Genomic DNA, 20,773 nt, shown 5'->3' on the forward strand with positions numbered 1-20,773 from the left:
TGTATTCTTCTTCTTTTTTTCTCATTTTTTCAACTCCATATCTCAGTATCCTGAACAGTATTGTGTAAAAAGAAGAAGAGTGACCAGAGTTCCATCGCTCGGGGGTGGTCGAAACCTCCCTATCAACATGGCTTGCTCAATTAAGGTGTCATTTTCGAGGATCTTTATTCTTTTTTTGAAAATCCTTATTGGGTTGATAATGATCCGCTGTTGTTTTAATATGCGCAGGCTTATATATGTATATCGCTATTTTGGCTTTTCTTCTGCCTATTATGCCTAAATGAGAAATGGGAGTTCCTGTTTTCTGATTTAATTTGTCTTTTCTTTATTGCCTAAAAAAATAAGTGATAATAATATTAAATATAAAAATAACAGTGGGACCTTGTTATTGAAAACATCGTTATATTAAATTTAACTTCTTTAAGACGATCGAATCAGTTTTATTCTTAAGTAGTAAATACTTTTTTTTGTGGATTTTTTCTTAGCCATGGCATAACAAAGCTGTATAATATCAACAAATTTCCATAGTTTAATGAAGTTTCAACGAGGTAAAATTTATCTCTGAATACAAAGACCACTAATTAATTGTTTTTTTAAAAATGTAATTGAAGAACCGCAGTTTGCCAATTACCTCAACTTCTCTAGAGTATACCTTCAAATACTTAGTCCAAGTCATGTCGTCAAAACTAGACGAAAGGGTGTATGACTTCACCCACTGATCAGACTCATTTATACCCTGAGTCATTATGGCCGTTACGATATAACTTGACTCAAACTGGACCTGCATCCATGGGGATTTGTCGGAAGATTCTGGGATCCAGGCTGCCTCAGAGTTCAGGCGGCCAAAACGGCTGCAATAGGACTCCAAGTAGCAGGATGATGTAGATAAAGCAGAATCGGGAAGATCACCACTTTCAAGGCCGAGTGGTTGACCAGATATATTACACGGGTTCACTATAGGAAATAAAGTCAAGAAATAATAAAAGCATATTACAGAGTAAAACGACAGAGGCCTAGAAGTGCAAAAAAAAACACGACAGTAAAAATTATATTTCATACCCATAGCAAGTCATAAAAAATGCAACAAGATTATGATATCGTAACAAGAATTTACCGTCGTCGTTGACATTTCGTAGGTGTGGTTTTTGTAGTATTCCCTAACATCTCCTTAAAATTTATAAGCAGGGCTCATATCAATTTTCTTTTTCACGGGGGCTCTGCCCCAAAAAGGGCCCCCGTGAGCTCTTTTAGTACTGATGGGGGCTCTTTTTAAATTAAAATTTCCATTGAATCGGTACCCATACATTCGCCTCCTTGCCAACATGTTTCCTTTTACAAATTTAGTTTTCGGTATATTTACTGGTCGAGGTTTATTATTTGCTGATCTTTTGGAATGACCAGATTTCAGAGGATTCACGCTTTTTACAACGAAAAACTTCTTCATGTTTCGGTCCTTGCGCGATTGCCTCTAGCTTTAATAGCAGATAATGGGGCGGCAGCGTGCACCTCGGGACTACTGGCGCAGCTAGTATAACCAAGGTGTTTTAAGAGATGGAGTCCCAACTGACAACAAATTATTATAAGCAGCTGCCGTTTTCTAAGGCTGCACAATAAAATCTAGATGGGTGCTGTCACCTTTGATGTCCGAGGTTCGAAGGCACCAATATCATTGGAAAGCTTGAGTAATGTTCTTGTTCACAACGAAATATCGTTTATATCTCACTTTTTATTTGAACTAACATGGGGAAAATCGAACAGATGATAAAATATAAATAGAAAAGCCTAACTGCGTCAAAATAATTTGCTTATATTGTATAATAGCAGTTTAAATTAGTGAAAATCTGCAATTTGATACTTTTCCGATTTGTTCCGGCTCACGAAAATAAAAAGTGCATTTGTTGATGTACAGTTCTTTATGATGTTATATGTCAGATTAGTGCCCACACATGCCCAGTCAAGGAATGTTGAATAATATTTCAGGAAATTTTACTCTATTTCCTTTCATATGCTTATGCAAAAGATTCTACAGTTTCTTTAACTTTGCGAACATTATTTTCAACATTGTTATCTATATGTTTGTAATTCTATTTGTATTTCAAATCCAACCTCAAGTTTCAATTCAATTCATTTATTTAATTCAATTCATTTATTTTTCCTCTTTCAATCGTTCATATTTACAATGATGGTATACACTTTAACATATTCACACATTTATATACATATAGATCAATTTGCACAATACAATACATTAACAAAATAAACATGATATTGAAAGGGAAGGAGGGCCGACTAGAAAGCAGAGCTTGTAGTGAATAAGCCCCCTGTAAAAATAATTATTATAAATTATTGTTTTATGAGGAAAAAAACACAATGACAATAACTGATTCAGTAATACAAAAAAAAAATCCCTTTTAAACGCAAAACATTGATAAATACATACATGTTTATACAAAGAAAAAATCAAGTTGCATAAAGTCACACTACAAATTATATTTGATTGGGGAATACAATGGCCTAGTAACTATTCAGAAGAAAGCTTTTAAGTCTCCTTTTGAAAATTCGTATCGAATTACACTGTATTACATCAGTTTTGGTTGCAAACTTGCAATTCAGAAATAATAAGGTTTTCACGGCCAATTTCACACTATTTTCATTGAAGTTCATATTTCCAGCATTAGAATTCGCGCAAATCGCACTCGCAGCGTCAAATCAGCCTTCAAATTCAAAATCCGTCATTCAAATTTACTATCCGTGCAATCAGTTTTTAAATTGGGTCATTCAAATGTTCACTAAGAGCGTATATTTCGTGCAAAGAGCATTCAAATTTGTCTAATGCCGGCTACGGTACCTCGGTGGTCATTCAAATTCGTGAATGAGCAAGCATGTTTGAAAAAAGGTATTCAATTTCAAAAAGTAGATTGAGTTTAGTTTCGTTGGGGGTCTTTGAGAAGCTTTTTTGCTCAGTTTTTGAATAATGTAGGTTTCATTAACATGACATTTGTATTATCTTCAATCATTCTCGTAGTCTGTAAAAACACTTTGCATGCACTTATATAAATTTGATTCATTGCATATTAATAAAAAGACACTCTTGCTTTAGTCCCATGCTAATTCTATATTGATGTGGCTAGGTTGTATCTACTGAACACATGATCGTTGAGTTGCTAAATAGTGATGATTTAATGGGTATACACCCATAGTGGGGACAAATAACATGTTTGTTGCTTACTAACCCATACAATTTGAAATGGATTTAGCATGGAACTAAGCTTTCGGGGTTCTATATAATTATACTAGATAGCTTAGACAGATACCAAGATGTGATTGGCCCAGAGCTCGTCACGTGATATAAATTGCGAGGATCCAAATTGTTATATTTTCCTGGTTGGTTATATTTTACCGGCTGGTGAAATGAATATATTTTTAATCAATGCATGTCGCCCTCTTGAGGACTGTCACCAATTACACAAATTACACCATTACCGAGGGTCATTTTATTTTTTCAATATTTTTTTCATGAAATTTGTTTGTTCCCTTGAAATTATTTTTTGCATATATTTTTTTCCCGAAAAATGCTTTTTTGGGTATTTTTTGTTTTGTTTTGTTTTTCTTCCCAAAATATGCTTTTTTAGGGTAAGAATTTTTTTTCGATTTTTTTTCCCCCAAATTTTTTTATAATTTTATTTGTGTTGTCAGATTTTTTCTTTCTTGAACTATCTCGACAGATTATTTTTCCATAATTTTGATTGTCCCCGAAAAAAAAGAAAAAATATTCGGGCAAAAAAAATTTTTTTTTTCAATATTTTTTTCATGAAAATTTTTTGTTCCCTTGAAATTATTTTTTCCACATTTTTTTTTCCCGAAAAAATGTTTTTGGGGGTATTTTTTTTTCTTCCCAAAATGTGCTTTTTGGGGTAAGAGTTTTTTTTCGATTTTTTTTTTCCCCCCAAATTTTTTATAATTTAATTTTTGTGTAAGATTTTTTCTTTTTTGAACTATCTCGACAGATTATTTTTCCGTAATTTTGATTGTCCCCGAAAAAAAAGAAAAAAATATTCGGGCAAAAAAAAATATGGAACCCCCCCCCCCCCCCCCCCCCCCCCCCACAAAAAAAATAAATAAATAAAGCTATCTAATATAACAGTTATTGACTGGCAGGGGGTATATAACATTCTTTGGACCTGAAGAGAGTTATATTTCCCCTCGGGAAAATATAACCACTTGGGAAATATAACTCCCTTCAGCGGTCAAAATAATGTTATATTACACCCCCTGCCAGTCAATAACTGTATAATGATCATATTGGGTAAGATTTATATGTTTAATTCGTCTGCAAAACGTGTGAAATTGTATGCAAAGAAACGAATTTGAATTCACGTACGGAAGACGCTGTTACGTAATGGCGAATCGTCTCGCTTTAAATTGAATGAAAATGTTACGAAAAAGAAACACGTTTTAATTCGAATGAAAATAAAATGTTTTTGAATGATCGTTTTATAAATTTAAAAGCTAAAAAATGAATTTCAACGAAAAATAACAGCTGCGATGACAGAATTCGCAAAATTGAATGAACATAAAATGAATTACGAAATTGACCCTAAATTGATCTTATATTACCATTATTATAGTATTTAAAAAAAATCATTATTACTATAACTCACCGGGGCAACACACAATGGAAATAATTTCACTCTCGTTTATCCGTCCCACTCTAGTCTCATTGAACCAGCAGTCTGTGATGTTTGTGGCATTAGGAGGGCAGATCACTGATTCGGCTTCAGCTGGAGCATCGACGGACAAGGACTCGTACAGTGGACCGCTCAACGTCGCAAATACTCCTTTTTCAATAAAGTTAAATTAAAAAGTAGGATACCAGAGTAGTCACAATATTATTTTGAAGAAAATAAATGCAAACCACAACACCAATATTTACTTTATCGGGTACCACAAGAACTGCTTTGTGAAGACATACACCATATTGGACAGGCTTCCGAAACAAGCGTTTCGAGAACGGGAAAGGATAAGAGAAGGATTCAGGTTGAAGAGGGAAAAATTTCAACTATAAAATGGAATTAAAATCTCCAACTCGACCAGAATATATATATATACTACTGATCATAATACCAGTGTTTGAAGAAAAAATAGTAAATTCATCAATAATAACTTAAAATAAATTATCTAAAAAATTATATTTCAAAACAAGAAAACAGGGTGTATTATCAAAAATAAATGTAAACAATAAAGCAAGTCCACATTGCAAATACATTGGGTACATTGTAGCATCAGATTCGAAAGGTATTCATGAGATAAATGAAAGAATTGAAATGATTACAATAATCAAAAAGCTTGAGAGAAAAAATCAAGGGCCACAGAGGCCCGGTTCTAAAGTAAGATTATGAATATAACATGATGAAAAAAATAACAAATGAAGAAGTGTTTAGAAAACCAAGATTCATCAACACAATAAGAAAGAGGAAAATGCAATTTGTTGGTAACATGATCATACAGAAAGGAAACATGTAGAGAAAAATATTTATATATTATCAGGGAAGATTGCTGAAAAGAGAACCAGGGGAAGGCAATGGCTCACATACTTTGCAAAGCCTGGACAAACTTGCAACGAAAAATGAAATCAGCTATTTAAATCCCCACTGTCCTACTTGTAGCTACTTGCTCCCTCTATTTAGAAAACTTCCCCAATCGGTGCCTGTTGGTCCCCAATGATCCTCTTTTTCTTATGTTATTTGAGAGCTGAGTTGATGAGATAGCCACCTGTCAGTGACCTGGCTGGGTGGTCTAATCCCTTCTAGCCCAGTAGTATTGACGGTCTTTAAAGAATAGCTGATAATAGAAAAAAATGAAAGGCCATTATTAAAAGATGATATTGATAATGTCTTACCTTCAAACCCTAGATACTGGCATGCCAATTGGGATAAGTTCCTGTTCCAAAGATCTTGATGTACCAGCACGTACGTGTTAGGACTGGAGTGGGACGCTAAAGAAAGTGTTCCTTCATTTATCTTTTCACCAAGAAGCTTTAACGAGGAGATGGGTACATCTATAGAGTTTACAATCAATATGAGAAAGATATGTTGAGGGGAAAAAGAAAGAAAATTGAACTCATTTAGTTACTCGGTAAAACAAGTTTTAAACAAGACTTTACGGAGAGGTAAAATGTATTAAATATGTAACTTTCTCAGCACTCCCATCAAACCTGGATATACAAATTGGTTTTGCGTAGGGCGCTAAATTGACCGTGTCATATTTACATCATATTTACATGGCGACTGTAGACAGGTGATGTTTTTAGAGAAGTGGCCACTTTTAATTATAAACTGGTTTGACCGTATTTTGTATACTTAGCCAATACTTTTCCCCAATGTATATCATGATTGCCTACAAAACAGAGGCAGGTAAATCCTGTATCGCTCTCCTCAAGAGCAGGCACGTAGCCAGAGTTCGATGTTTGGGGGGGGGGGGGCACATACATGTAATCGATCGAGGTAAAAAAAAAAGGGGTCTAAAAAACCGTGCCCCCCCCCCCCCGTGGCTACGTGCCTGCTCATGAGTACATGAACCTCCATGTGTATATAGACAAGGATTCAACAAGGGTTTGCACCCACCCCCTCACAAAAAAACTATGCGTATGCCTCTTTTTCACCGACACTCCTCAAACCTTCCATGAAGACCTTAACAACAAACAAGGGAAACGCTCTCGGCAGTCTCGCCTGCATTACGCATTTCGATATGGTGACAAATTGAGGTTTGAACATTATTTATAGGCAGGATGGCCAATTAAAAAGCCCCAAAATATGAAATCCTCTGAATACTCTCAGCATTTTGAAGTGAATATCGACTAAGAATCATCAGAAGAATTGTTTACTATTATTTGTACCAAGATTAAAAACTTTCATGAAATATGAACAAAAATTGATTTATCAATTCTCATATTTAGTTGTGAATAAACATAATTCAAGTCTATTGACCTCAAATTACCTTTAAACTTGACCTCGTGACCAAGTTTCATCTGATTTGAGATACTTGATAACCCTTGGGTACATGTTTCTTAGAATTTGAACAAATACTTTTGAAATTAGTATGCTAAAAATTCAAAATCTTGGTGTTGATGCCACAACAAATCTAAGTTTGCAGACCTGAAATGACACTTGACCTTGACTTTGTCACCTAAAAGACTAAATAAATGATTGTTGATACTTGATAGCCCTTATGTTTCAGTTTCATGGAATAGGAATTTATACTTTAGAAATTATGCTAAATATTCGAAATCTTGATGTTGATGCTGCAACAATGTCTAAGTTTGCAGACCGGAAATGAACTTTGACCTTCACTTAGTGACCTGAAATTTCCTCACATGAATGGGGATACTTCTTAATCCTTTATTGAAAAAGAACTTATACTTTCAAAACTATATTAAACATTCAGGTTAAGTTTGATGTTGACGCGCCGTCGCCGTCACTGGAAAAGCAACGTCTTTGTCTCGCTTTTTGCTACGCAGGCGAGACAAAAACCATGATACCCCTTTTATCTTACCATGCTACCCCTTTTACCTTACCATGCTCGCTCTCATCAAGATTTCCTGGCTGTACAAGGGTCTCCCGGCCTACCCCCATACATAAAACAACAACATGCACCTCCCTTTGTCTCACTTACTTTCTGCACATCTTTCACCACGGTAGCCATCTAAGCAGAGACAAGTAAATCCTGTGTCCGTCTCCTCGCAATTGCCTCCATTAAAACAAGGGTTAGAGCGGCAGGCTGGTGACAGAAATAACACAGGGGGAAAAACTTGGATGAGAAAAGTGAATAACCCAAGGTCTAATACATTATATACATACATACATGTACAAAACAGTGACGTATATTGGTAGTAACAGTGGACACGAGGGTTCGTGTCCCATCCAATTGCATTTTTTTTTTAAAGAAGACTACTAAAGAATTCCAAGTAATTTTTCAATAGCTTGTACTTCACTGGAAGCTCATTTCCTCTTCGTTTATATGACATCAGAACCAAAATCACTCATTAACGATTTTAGACAGTCTGAAGTAAAAGTGTCCGAAACCCAATTGTCCAAAATAAGTGACTTCCTGCTACATTTCGGTCCATTTGGCTTTTAATGGAATTAATTATAAATGGAAATACACCTCTTCCACATGCTCTTAAAGGAAGAATCACACTGGGACCGAGCAGGCACAATTGTTGTATTGCGTATATAGCAAAAGTGCATTTGTTCAACTGCCTATTTCATTTCCTAAAACAAAAATGGCATATGTTCCTAACTAATTGCAAATTAAGCTACCTGCTCATTAATGCGTGATCCTTCCATGCTGATTTCGGTATCATATGAACTGATGGATATGGTTAACAAATATTATCTTTACGTCATCATTGAGCCCTCAAGAATCCCCCCTCCCCCCCCCCCGTAGAACAGCTACCGCCGCAGAGACGTGCAAGTAGCAAATACACTTCAGTAAATTAAATTTATACATCATTATATCACACTGAAATGGATTCACCGCCTTTTACGTGCGCATTAGTCATAAGTTTCAAAATATTAAAGCAGGTTGTTCGGTCGGCGGTTTTGTATTTATATGCGACATGATATGTGCTCCAACAAAAAATTTGAATGAACTTAATGTGGGCGTGATTTCAATTAGGGTCGACATTTATTTCCGTACGTATCATTATTTATTATTTATTCTTTCCTTTACTTATTTAAGTTTTTACCCGGTTGTTCAAACGATATATCAATGGTGGCTTGTTCAAATCTAGTTAAATTTAGTTAATTTTGTTATATGTGGTTATTCATCCTGTACTAGATTTTTTTCGTTGGGGTGGGGTTTAAGGCAGGCTTAATCAATGTCCTTTTTTCCTGTACACAACTAGCGTTTAGGTGTCAAAAGGCCCCTTCAATAAACTATTTAACGTAAGTTCGAAACAATGTTTAATTCAGTTTTCTTCAATAAAACGAATTCATAGTACAAATATAGGCTACCAAGTCAACTGTCCATTTGAAAGTTTAAGTTTGAGTTGATATGCCTCTCCTGTTCATCAGGTATCGTGTGAAACATACATTTTTAAAAGTTGAAAAAAAAATTGAAAAAATTGATCAGAAGAAGCTTTTGAAAATGGCATGGCACGAAAAAACGAACCCGTAGGGCAATCCACAAGTTCTGATCGGTGTCATAACAAAAAGAAATTCCGATAGTTCATATATTCGAAAATGAAATAGGATCCGTAATTCCGAAAATGAGGTACAACAGTGCATCGTTTATCGGAATTATGAACCTTCCGAATACCGAGGCTTCTTAATTTTCAGAATAATGAACCCTTTTACACCTTTGAGATTATGAACATTCGGATATTAAACGAACCTCTGGAATATTGCAGCAAATGTTCGAAATCATAAACCCTCTTTCAACCATTGTGATTATGAACCCCTGATATAGAGAAGTTCATTTTTCGGAAGTACGAAACTTTGCAGTTATGAACCTTCGGAAAAACGAGGCCTCCCTGCTCCCCACCCCCCCCCCCCCGCTTTTTTGTGCCGCCTTATTTCGGAAATTTTGCATGAAAATACTACCTGGTTCTGTGCAATAATAACGCCGGACATCATCAGGAATCAGGTAGCCTGCTGGGAGGTCGGATTTTGACCACTTTTGATCGGGTTGCACGAGTTTCGGGATGAACTGTACAGTCTCACCGCTCTCCAGAGTGATTAAACGACATGATACGGTCACATGAGGACATCTGTCATGTAATGCTGCAATGAAAGTGAGTTAAAGAATGAATAAATTGATAAATACGTTGATAGATAAGTACATCCTTAAATGAATTTATAAGTATAGAAGTAGATGCTAATGAAAAATATTTAAATAAATAAATAAACAATTATAGATAGACAAATGTACATTTAAAAAAAATACTCTTGATGAACAACCAATAAATTCCAATAGACAGAAGGAGCAACGCCTAAAATTGGTTTCCAGCATTGTTCCCAAATGCTCATTTACCGTCGTAACACTCATAACACTTCCGAAACTATTCATGTATTTTCCAATAGTCATCTGCATCACTTCAATCCCAAACTTCCTTTTTCAGGAAAATTACTGAGCTTGAAAACTTTTCCAGCAACTTTATATTTCCAACTCCTTACAATCTTCACAGAACTAGTAAGTAATCTAGTATCTCTTTGGTCTTAGGCTGCACTAATTATATAGCACTAGTACACTTACAAACAATATAATGAAATCCTCTTACTGGATTCTCATTTACATATACATGTACACTGAGTTCATATTCTGTCTAATTAACAAAAATTAGTTTAATAAATGTAGGGACGGAACTAGGGTGGGGTTTCGGCGGTTTGCCTCCCTCCCTCCCCCCCCCCCTACCCCACACCCTTGGGCGGCCAAGTAAAGAAAAAAAAAGGGGTGGGGGAATGGGAGCAAAAAGAAGAAGAAAAAAGAAAAGAAAAGTAAAACAGTAAAACAGCGCAATTTTTGGAAAATCTTGGATCTGGGTCAACCCCCCCCCCCCCCCCCTGGCAATAAGCTAGATCCACCCCTGAAATGTATTATTTCATGGTTACATACAGAGTATCTGTGATGGTAAAAGAGAACGGGTAAACAATACAGAGAGAGGGAGAGGTACGTAGGTGGATATACGTCATTATCTATGCCTAGGTCGCATTTGCTTTACGGCTAGGATACGGCGGCCGTACGCCCCCAAAAGCGGCCGCAGAGGGCGTTTCCCTATCTTTACAGGCCGCAAGGGTCGCCGTGAGATTATAACGCGGAGTTATAATTGTTTTCATTTCTAGGTTTGCTGTAGCGATTAGACCCGCCATACCCATGCCGTATAGCGGTTCCACGGCGACCCATATGGAAACGTTTGCTTGTATTTGTCTCATAAAAGAATTTGACCACGAACTGACTCCCACACGGTGTTCAGTGCTCAGGGGTCACAGGCCACTGGCTTCATCGGGCAGGTAGTTCCATTATGTGAATAGGTAAATTAACTATTACAAAATGAGGGGACACATTACATTGTACAATAGGGACACACTTTGTTTATATTGTGCAGAACATACTCTTTTATTGACTTACTTGTTGCATTTTGCGTTCTGGCAATTGGAGTACAAAGAATGATAACAGGTGAATGAAATGCTACAACACCAACACAAACACCTGGGAAGCTAGGAAGCATCCATAAATTTGAATAATTTAGTTGATAAACGACTCCGCATGTGGACGTTTGTTGGAGCAGAAAGCAATGGATTCTTAACAACACGAACCCATTTAACAGCATGTCGGAACGTAAATTAATTTTGGCACGGTTGGAAAATGCATCTTTCTACCCTGCGACTTTAATGGTACGATCCAGTAAAATAAAACAGTAAATTGGCTCTTATTTTAAAATTACTCATTAAAAAAAACCAAAAGCTTCAATGATATCAGAAAAAAATATGTTATATCTTACTAATAATTAAAAAAAGATGTATAAACATTGTGAAAGTGTCGCATTTTACGATAAAAGACACCGATTTAGCGAAGATGACGTCATTAGTGCGCTTGCATCAGGGAATTCAAGGTCAAAAGGTCAATTCAGCCGCTGATAAGTTATTGGTCGAGCCTTTTTGTTTCCTTTATTCCGACAAAATTATACAATCAATCAAAACAAGTTTGATACCAAAAAAAAGCTACCGATTAATATTTTCATTAACCGCTTGCCCCAAAGTCTCTTGACCACAGTGAAACGAGTGAGAGCTTGCGAGAGCGGCCAAAGTGTGATTGAAACTCGCTATTTGCTCTTCTCCAACGCAAAAAGAGACGACATTGTGCCGGATAAATGTAATTTTTCCGACAAAAGTACAACAAATTTGCATATGGTCTTTTTATATTATACTTTACGAAATGTTACCCGAGTGACTTCCGGGCGCCCCAATGCTGGAAAGAAACGCACATTTTAGAAAACTTCACTTTTTCATGGAAAAACGCTTATTTGTTCTATGCACGCAAATCAGATTGAGCGGATGATACAACGTTTCCATATGTTCCTCGTAGGGCCCCCATACACCTTCTATCAAAGCTAGTCCACCCTATAGGAGGTTGCAAAGGGGTATTAAAGTCTTAACACATAGAACTACATTATTATAACTCAACGTGTCGTTTTCTACCAAATGTTGGAACTTATAGGAACTAATGTGCATCATAGGCTAACTGAAGGGGTCAATTTACAACTACAATAATGCAATAAATACAATGATATTACACTGCAAAAACGAGGGTGTTAAATTCAACACCATGGGTGTAAATTGTAACACTTTCCCGGTATCTATATCGGACAACACCAGCTGGTGTTATTTAACACCAGGGTTTGGAATGAAACAGTTCTATTCCACCCTTGGCGTTCTGAATTCTTTGTTGAAAATCTTACTTGCTGGCAATAGTATACATGTTATATACATTTTAAACTGTCTAGTCCGGTTAATAATAGCACGTAATGATTTATTATTTGACACGTACTTCACATTATCCTATCGATAGGCGTAACGATTTGCTTTAGTATCATATACCAAATATAACAAATGACAAGTATGCTTTTTCTGAAAATTGCATTACAATGTATATTCATCGTCATGAAAAATTTTGTATAATATACAACAATGGGCAAATAATTGTTTCCAGACCAATGATTTAAGTGAGAAAAACTGACGTTTTATATTGAAGCTGTTGCCGCTTGTATATACTTGACATAATAAGTAGCCTTGAAAGTGTCGCAATATATCATGTGTTAATGAGCTTGAAGTTTAATGGTGTAAGTTTGTTTGAGACTATATATCCTTTACACTGTTAAATGAGATATATCTCCAATCAAATCAAACTGAATGATGTTATCGAACAAATTAACAATATCAATCTGGCTTAAAGTGACTCGGTAACATTGATGAAGGTTGATGAAAAAACTGCGTAAGTTTTGTATGAAATGTTACTTATTATATTCCTTCTAATGTACTAACTCTCTAACATGCAAACAAAACAAGAAAAATTCACTGTGCGACACCCTCTAACAGAAAATTCTCCACACCATTTTTGAATTTTCCAACCATTTTCCAAGAAAATAAGACAGGCTATAACAGGCTTTTAAAAATCTTTCAACACTTAAATGTCTGGAATGGTATATAGAGCAAATGTATTGCTTTGTGACAATTTTCTTTCACCTTATATGTAATTAAATTGGAATAATAGAGTTGGGAGATTTTAAAAAATCGATCAGATCATTTTTCCCAATTTGTATCATTAATAAGGGTCTGTTTTTGAAACTCCAAGATTATCTTTAATTGTACATCTATCATTGAAGTCATTACCTTAGCCCCATTTTCTCTCATTTGAACAATTTTAATGGTGTAGGTTTGTTTGAGACTAACTTAGCTTTGACACTGATTCATTAATGAGATATTTCTCGGATCAAATCGGACTGAGTGATGTTATCGAAGAACTTAAGGAATCATTTCTTCGTTCTGAAGAAATGCCATTCTTTTAAATGTAAAATGCGTCTACTATTAAAGCCCCCTCCCCCCGTCAACAAATTTGGCCGTTTTTAAACGTTATATTGCTATCTCAATCGCCTATCTGCTGCACGCTTAAGATGGCCAGTGTGAGGAAGCATAGTGAACGAGAGTGGTGAAGGTGACAGAAGTGACTACCCCCTCACAGGTTTTTGAAGTTTTGTTGTATTAACAAATTACATGCCTTAGCCAAACTATGGTATAAAAACAAGCAATATATTTGTTTCACACCTCGCTTTTCTACAATATTTACTTGTACACTTTCAAGGATATTATGCGAGGGAGCTAGAAGATTTTTATATTTGTATTAGCCTAAACGCTGCGCTCTTGGGCACTCCAGAGCCTAAAAGTTTGTTGCAGCGTTTAGACAGTATTCGCTTTACTCCTTTTTGTCTCTACTTTTTCACACTTTCCGGGGAGGGGGGGGGGGGGAGAGATGATCCCCCCTAAAAAAAAATAAGGGAGGGATGTGTTCCCCCCCCCCCCCGTCCCCCGGGATCGCCGCCTCTGATAGACAGAGCCGAAGGAGTGTCCCTTTGCAGGACCTAACAAGCCCGTTGGAAGGCCCGTTGCAACCATTTTGAAAAAGACGCTATAACAATAAATGCTTTGATGAGAGCTTTTGCCTCTACATTCCCGGAGCAAAAGCTTTCTCACTTCGCTCACTCGCATTGACCATTCATTTAAAGCTACTGAGCTTCATACAATAAATCCCTCTTTTCCCGACCCCCCAAAAAAGAAGAATATATTTATATCTCCGTATATATATATATATATATTTTTTTTTTTCTGCATTTTTTCCAAATACAATATAACTGAATTACAAAGAACATATAAATGTAAGGTATAATACAACATAAACAAACAATAATTTCTTCATGTCAAAATGTTTTTTTTTACATAATATATGTACATATAATAACGAAACTTATTATTTCCATAACATATTATCATAAATTAAAAGTATTATCCGAACTATTCTGTTGGAAAAGTGCAGGAGACCGCAATCATAAAAGATCGGGATGGTGATCTTACCTGATACTCTGACTGTTTGAGCACCAATCACTACCACAGCGATGGCTGCAACTAGCTTTAGTATAGCTCCCATGCTTGAGGGCACCCTTCTTCCACCAGAGGCAATTCCACAGATCCTACATGAACAGAAAATGGTGTAATCTATGTAATTTACAAGGTGTCTGGGGTGAGAAGAGACTGGCATATTATTATTACACTAAACACATTACTCTATCACGTCTATTAAAGATACTATGTTCTATTTGCAGGCCAAAAATATGAAAAGGTTAAATTCCAACGGCATTTGACAGATAAAACTAATTTAGAACTTCCCTCAACTGAAAGCGCTTGAAAATGCTTTTAAGTGGGAGAATAACGACCATAAAGACCATAACGACAATCACTGTTCATAACAATTCACACAAAAAAATTCTTCTTTAATACCCTCATCATCGATAAATTTGTTCATTTACTTTATGATGATGGCATTCATTTTGCACAAAACAATCTGTTTCCTTTAGGTCATGTTCATGTATGATCTAAAATCTGGCACAAATGGATGTTGACGTGGTCTATTGCTTACAATGTTGGTAAGTAAAGCGTTTATGGATTAATGTGATCAATGTATCATATAAAAGCATGTTACTGCTACTTTATGAAAAGCATAACATCTTATTAACACAGCTCATAATTTGTTGCAATAACCTTTTGATTTTTGGTTTCGTTTTTTTCAGGAACGCAAAATACTTTTGTTGATTGGCCACGCAGGACACATTTGCACATTATTAGATGTGTGCTTGCCCAACATAGCAATATGCGCCTTATAAATCTATATTTATACATCCATTTGAGCAGAATTGACGTCTACAGATGAAGGCAATAAATTACAGTGAAACAGGGTGAATAGAGAAGGAAAGACAAGGAGCGGGAGGGAGAGAGAGAGAGAGAAAGAGACATGGAGAGAGATAGAGAGAGAGAGGGGGGGGGGAGAGGGGGTGGGAGAGTGGAGGAGAAGGGAGGGAGAGGGAGAGAGAGAGAGAGAGAAATGGATCGAGGAAAATAGGAAAAGTTATGAATTTCTGAAGTATTACTGGTATTCATCCACAGGCGCTAAAGCATTCAAGTAATTTCTTCCTACGGGTACCCATTTAATTCACCTAGGTGGAGGCTGGCAAATGTAGAAACATTATCTACTAAAGGACATTAGTGCCGCAGTAGGACCCGAACCACGAACGATGTGATTTACAGTCGAGTGACGTATCCACTTTACCACGACACCGCTAACTTCTAACATCAATCGATTACTACATATTCCTTTTGATGTGTTATCATTCACGAAACTGTCTATCAATGTAGCTCACATTATTAGAGTCGTCAGAAATATGACGCTTTGTAACTATTAAAACCATTATTATTTCATTATACGAAGAACTATTGTGTGGGAAAGCCATTCATATATAAGGAATTCATATATAAAGTATTAAGCTTGTGGGGAGGCCGGGGTATTTTTAGAAATATTCACTGCTTAACGTGGGGGAGAAGGGGGGGGGGTGGCATGTACATAACATGTTATACTCAGTGATCTGCGACACTTTTTGTTAAACATCAACTTCTGATCCAACTACTAAATTAATTTTAGAATATTTAACACAAACGATAACAGGTTCCAGATGGTACGTATATATATATATATATATATATACATACATTTCATAATGTGGTGGCAACCTGTAGAACGGTCCTGTACGTAATGAGACAAAACCATGCGTCGTGTAAAAGGGAGTTTATAAAATAGAAGCCCTCATTATAATTACATGTCCGTTGTGATAAGCCTGAATGATTATTGCTTCCAAATTGTGCCGTTATTATTCAGTTGGCTCCTTATCCCATTAGAAAATGAAATAGATGAATTGTATATGAATGGAAAACTAATGAGCCATAGACGACAATAACATCAATTATATGGGATTTTACTACCTGTCAGAGGAGTAGAAGGTCTCTGAAAATGCGAAATCTAAAGTAGTGAAAATCGAAAGCTGTCGACCTAAAAACTATTTATCGACTTGTTGACATCATGTTACGTAGAGTACGCATATTCACAGTGACTTTGCATTACTTAGACGTACGGCTCATGTTTCAGCTATATAGGCCTATATATATATATATATATATATATATATATATATTATGTAGTAGTGCGTCCGAGAAAAAACGAAACCGAGAATTATCGATGATTTATCATAACTTAATCACAATTATAATTAATAAATGACACTTATTTGTAAAGCTTAGATCCTCCTCATATTTCTCGCATGAGTGATTAAAAACAATTTGAAGAGAGGGTACCAACAAGTCATTTGGCGGGCGGTATCTGAATCTCAAAGAGAAAATCACATTTCTAGACATTTCAGTTTCTGCCATTTCATAATGACACCTCAATCAGGAAAAATGAGTCAGGAATAACAAAGTTCTGTTTGTTTAAAGCATTGCTTGAATTTCCATAATTTGATTAAACATATTCGTTTTCACTGGCTGCCTGCCGTAGCAACAAACAGTTGACCAAAGACTTAACTCCATTTCGTTAACGATCAGCCACATGTGTCAATTATCAATTATATTTATGATTAAGTTATTTTAAAACATCGATAATTCTCGGTTTCGTGTATAGACGAGCCGATAGGGACCAGTTGTTATTTCGTCACCCGGTAACTGCGGAAAATGTGAACCCTGTTGGCCCATAATTTCGAGGGCTGCGGAAAATTTGGTTTTTATTTGCTTTTGTGCTTTGCTGACTAGGGATATATTTGTTATTCCTTTCTATTCTTTATTCTACGTTCATTCAGATTCCATTGGATCATAAAACGTGGCTAAAGATGGTACTTAAACAAATAATATAAGATAATAAGTGTATCCCTTCCCCCCCCCCCCACACACACACACCCTCACTACCTCGGCACATAACGTCAAAAAGAATTCATAAGGCTGTTTGTTTATATTCTTATTTTCATTTGTTGTCAAGGCCTTTTTAGAATATTTGTATTTAAAAACAATTAGGAGGTTACACCTGTTGCAGAATCATCTTCATGATGAGGAAAATTGTCCAAGGGCGAGTCTGCCGAAAAAAAAAAGCAAACGTTGACACGTTGAAAAAATTAATTATACGTAAACCTACACAAAATGAAATTAATCTGCGTCTTTTGTCTCTCTCTTTCCCTCTCCCTCTCTTTTTCTCTCTCTCTCTTTCCCTCTTCCTCTCTTTCTCTCTCTCTCTCCTTCTCTCTTTCCTTAAATGGGAATAGTACCTTCACAACTAAAAGTATCCAACACTATCCCTATCTTTAAAAAGGGGGATAAGCACACTATTGGTAATTATCGTCCTGTACTTCTTTTGTCATGCTTCTCAAAAATCAAGGAGAGAATAGGCTATGATGGAACATACAAATGTGTATCTAAACACATTATATTACATGATATTACATGACTAACATGAGCGCTATACAAGAACCCACTATTATTATTTATTTATTATAATCAAATTGGATCTTGAACCCATTTTTCTACTGACCATGCTTTAGTTTCTGTTCACGATATCATTGTTAATGCCTTGAATTCAAAACAGTTTATATTTGGTGTCGTTATGGACCTGAGTAAGGCGTTTGATACCGTTGATTTTTCCATTCTCTTTAAGAAATTAGTTAATTATGGTGTTAGAGGTATTGCGTTAAATTGGATTGAGAGTTATTTTTCACAAAGGTACCAATTTACTGATTTTGGATACAGTTCTACCAGATGACTAATTAAATCTGGAATTCCACAAGGGTCAAATTTAGGGCCCCCTTTTTCCTTTTATATATGTGTACAGTTTGCTGATGACACTTCTTTGTTCTTAAGCCATACTAATTTATACTCACTGATAGGCCAGTTTAATGAACACATGAAAAATGTATCTCTGTGGTTAAAGGCAAATAAACTATCGCTTAATTTAGACAAAACCAAATGTATACTTTTTAGAACAGCTCAGTGTAACAAATGAGAATTAACAAATCAAGTTCCACCATTATATATTGATCAAACAATTATTGAAAAAGTCTGAAATATTCAATAATTTATAGCAAGGTATTCTCATAGATGAAAAACTGTCATTGAAATCCCATATTGCCTTGATATCTGCAAATATTGGTAAAACTACATGTTATTGTCAAAGCGGAAGTATTATTTACCAGAAAATGTATTGTTTATGATTTATAATTCACTCATTCTTTCATATTTGACATATGGAAACATCGTGTAGGAAAATACAAGTTCTTCTAAGTTCAAACCCTTACCTTACCTTCAGAAGCGTTGTCTACGTCTCTACGATATTATACAAACTCTAATTATTTTGCCAGTCTAAACCCTTTTTTAGACAATTAGATGCCCTCAATATTTATAGCTTAGATAAATATCAAAATGTTGTGTTTCTTTTCAAATGTATCAAAGATAATACACTGTCATCTCTTGCCACTATGTTCCTAACTGACTCTAAAATTCATGAATATAATGCTCGAATTAGTCTAAAGTTACAGAATATTATTGATAAACAGTACATGCAACAATCGATAAGATATACGGGGCCCACAGTATGGAACTCTTTTCCATCTTCTGTCACACAATATGTTTACTTGAACTCCTTCAAGCAAAATCTTAAAATATATCTATTATCCCTTTAATTTGTTTTATTTCAATACCTATTTTTAAATAAAATATAATATTGTAAATTACCATAAGAGAGAGAGAGAAAAGGGGGTGGGGGTAGTGAGGAGGGAGGGGTAGATGAAACCATGCGCAATACTCTGTTATTATGTTATGTTATGTTATTATATCTGTGTAATTATTTTATTCATTTGGACGCCTGAATCAACAAGCTAAAACAAGCTTTCTCCAGTGCCCCTTTTTTCCTTTTTTATTTCACAGTTTGTTTAAATTAACATGTAATGCTCATGATTTGTATATTTTTAACTGTCTGTACTATATCACATGTATTTTGTTCGTTTTTTAGTGGAAATAAAGTCTTTTGAATTGAATCGAATTAGAATTTGAATTGAATTAAATGGAGGTGAATTGAATTCAAATTAATTTCCTCTCTCTCTCTCTCTCTCTACCCTTTCCCCTCTCCCTTAATCTCCTCGCCCTATGTCTTCAACTGTCTGTTCCTTTTCTCTTGTTCTCCCAGCATCTCGCTATGCTTTCTTTCAAGTGCAATGATATTTTTCTCTCTCTCTCTTTCTCTGTCTCTGTCTCTCTTTCTCTCTATATATCCCCCTCTTTCTTTCTCTCTCTTCCTATATATCTTATTTCCTCTTTTTTTCTTTCGCTGTATCATATTATTTTTGTTTATTATGATGCATGCATAATTCATGTTTGCGAGTGCATATATGAATATGCACTGCACGCTGATTACGTCATAATGATCGAGACTTGTCGAGTTCATTGTTCGTCTTATTAATAACTAAGTGCAGTAATTCATGTCATTATTATGCAAGCTTAATGGTTTTAAAGGAGTGGACTACATAATGAGAATAAAGTAGAAAAATTGACTAAAAACCCGATAAAATGCCAAGAGTCGCACAATCATGGAGGCCGCCTTTTGCGTCGGCCTCATGCCAAAAGGGCCTGGGGGTTATTGAGTAAACATCACCTGGTCGATTTCAACATTCTCTTTAAAATGATGTGCTTCACTTGTTGAAATTCTATTTATTTTAGAAAATAATTGCGAGTTTCAAAAGGCCCTAAACGCGTATCCATCTTTTTCCTTACGCCAAAAGGGCTTTAACCTACAGTACACGGCAATTTTATTGTTTTATATATATTTTTTTTTTATCAATGACAGATTATTTCGTTATTTCTATTTAATGCAATCAATATCAATAGAAACACAATTAAAAACACGATTAGTCTACAATAGACACAATGTACTTAGAATAATTACTTAAAGTATATATCATGAATTTAGCTCATGAATTCTGTGTAAGATCCAAGTCAAACGTGGATGCATGAAATGCGACCGACTCATGAAATACGCAGATGTCAACGTAAGAGACTGTAATGAAAATAAACAACGAAAAAGGTGTCCTAAATCAGTAAATGTATGGTCTCTAAAAAATTACTTCACCGAAAGCTGCATTATATTA

General features: G+C 35.5%; 1 protein-coding gene across 1 annotated transcript; it reads right to left on the reverse strand.

Moving 5' to 3' along the window:
- Nucleotides 1-42: 42 nt before the first annotated feature.
- LOC115924840 (EGF-like repeat and discoidin I-like domain-containing protein 3) lies at nucleotides 43-14,736 on the reverse strand. Its single transcript, XM_030987721.1, has 7 exons — nucleotides 14,625-14,736; nucleotides 9,603-9,782; nucleotides 7,672-7,776; nucleotides 5,900-6,058; nucleotides 4,662-4,838; nucleotides 736-954; nucleotides 43-50 (listed from the first exon to the last, which is right to left on the reverse strand). The coding sequence occupies exons 1-7, from the start codon at nucleotides 14,695-14,697 to the stop codon at nucleotides 43-45; spliced, it is 921 nt and encodes a 306-aa protein (XP_030843581.1). The 5' UTR covers nucleotides 14,698-14,736.
- Between the last annotated feature and the right edge of the window lie 6,037 nt (nucleotides 14,737-20,773).

Source organism: Strongylocentrotus purpuratus, unplaced genomic scaffold (assembly GCF_000002235.5).
Source record: "Strongylocentrotus purpuratus isolate Spur 01 unplaced genomic scaffold, Spur_5.0 spur5_scaffold_16, whole genome shotgun sequence".
NCBI lineage: Eukaryota > Metazoa > Echinodermata > Echinoidea > Camarodonta > Strongylocentrotidae > Strongylocentrotus > Strongylocentrotus purpuratus.

Excerpts from the sequence above, each read along its gene's own strand:
- LOC115924840 (XM_030987721.1), bottom strand. The coding sequence starts at position 14,697 with ATGGGAGCTATACTAAAGCTAGTTGCAGCCATCGCTGTGGTAGTGATT. Across the intron at positions 9,783-14,624 it reads TCAAACAGTCAGAGTATCAG|CATTACATGACAGATGTCCT; the intron begins GTAAGATCACCA and ends CTTTCATTGCAG. Across the intron at positions 7,777-9,602 it reads TTATTATTGCACAGAACCAG|CCTGCCGCTCTAACCCTTGT; the intron begins GTAGTATTTTCA and ends TTCTGTCACCAG.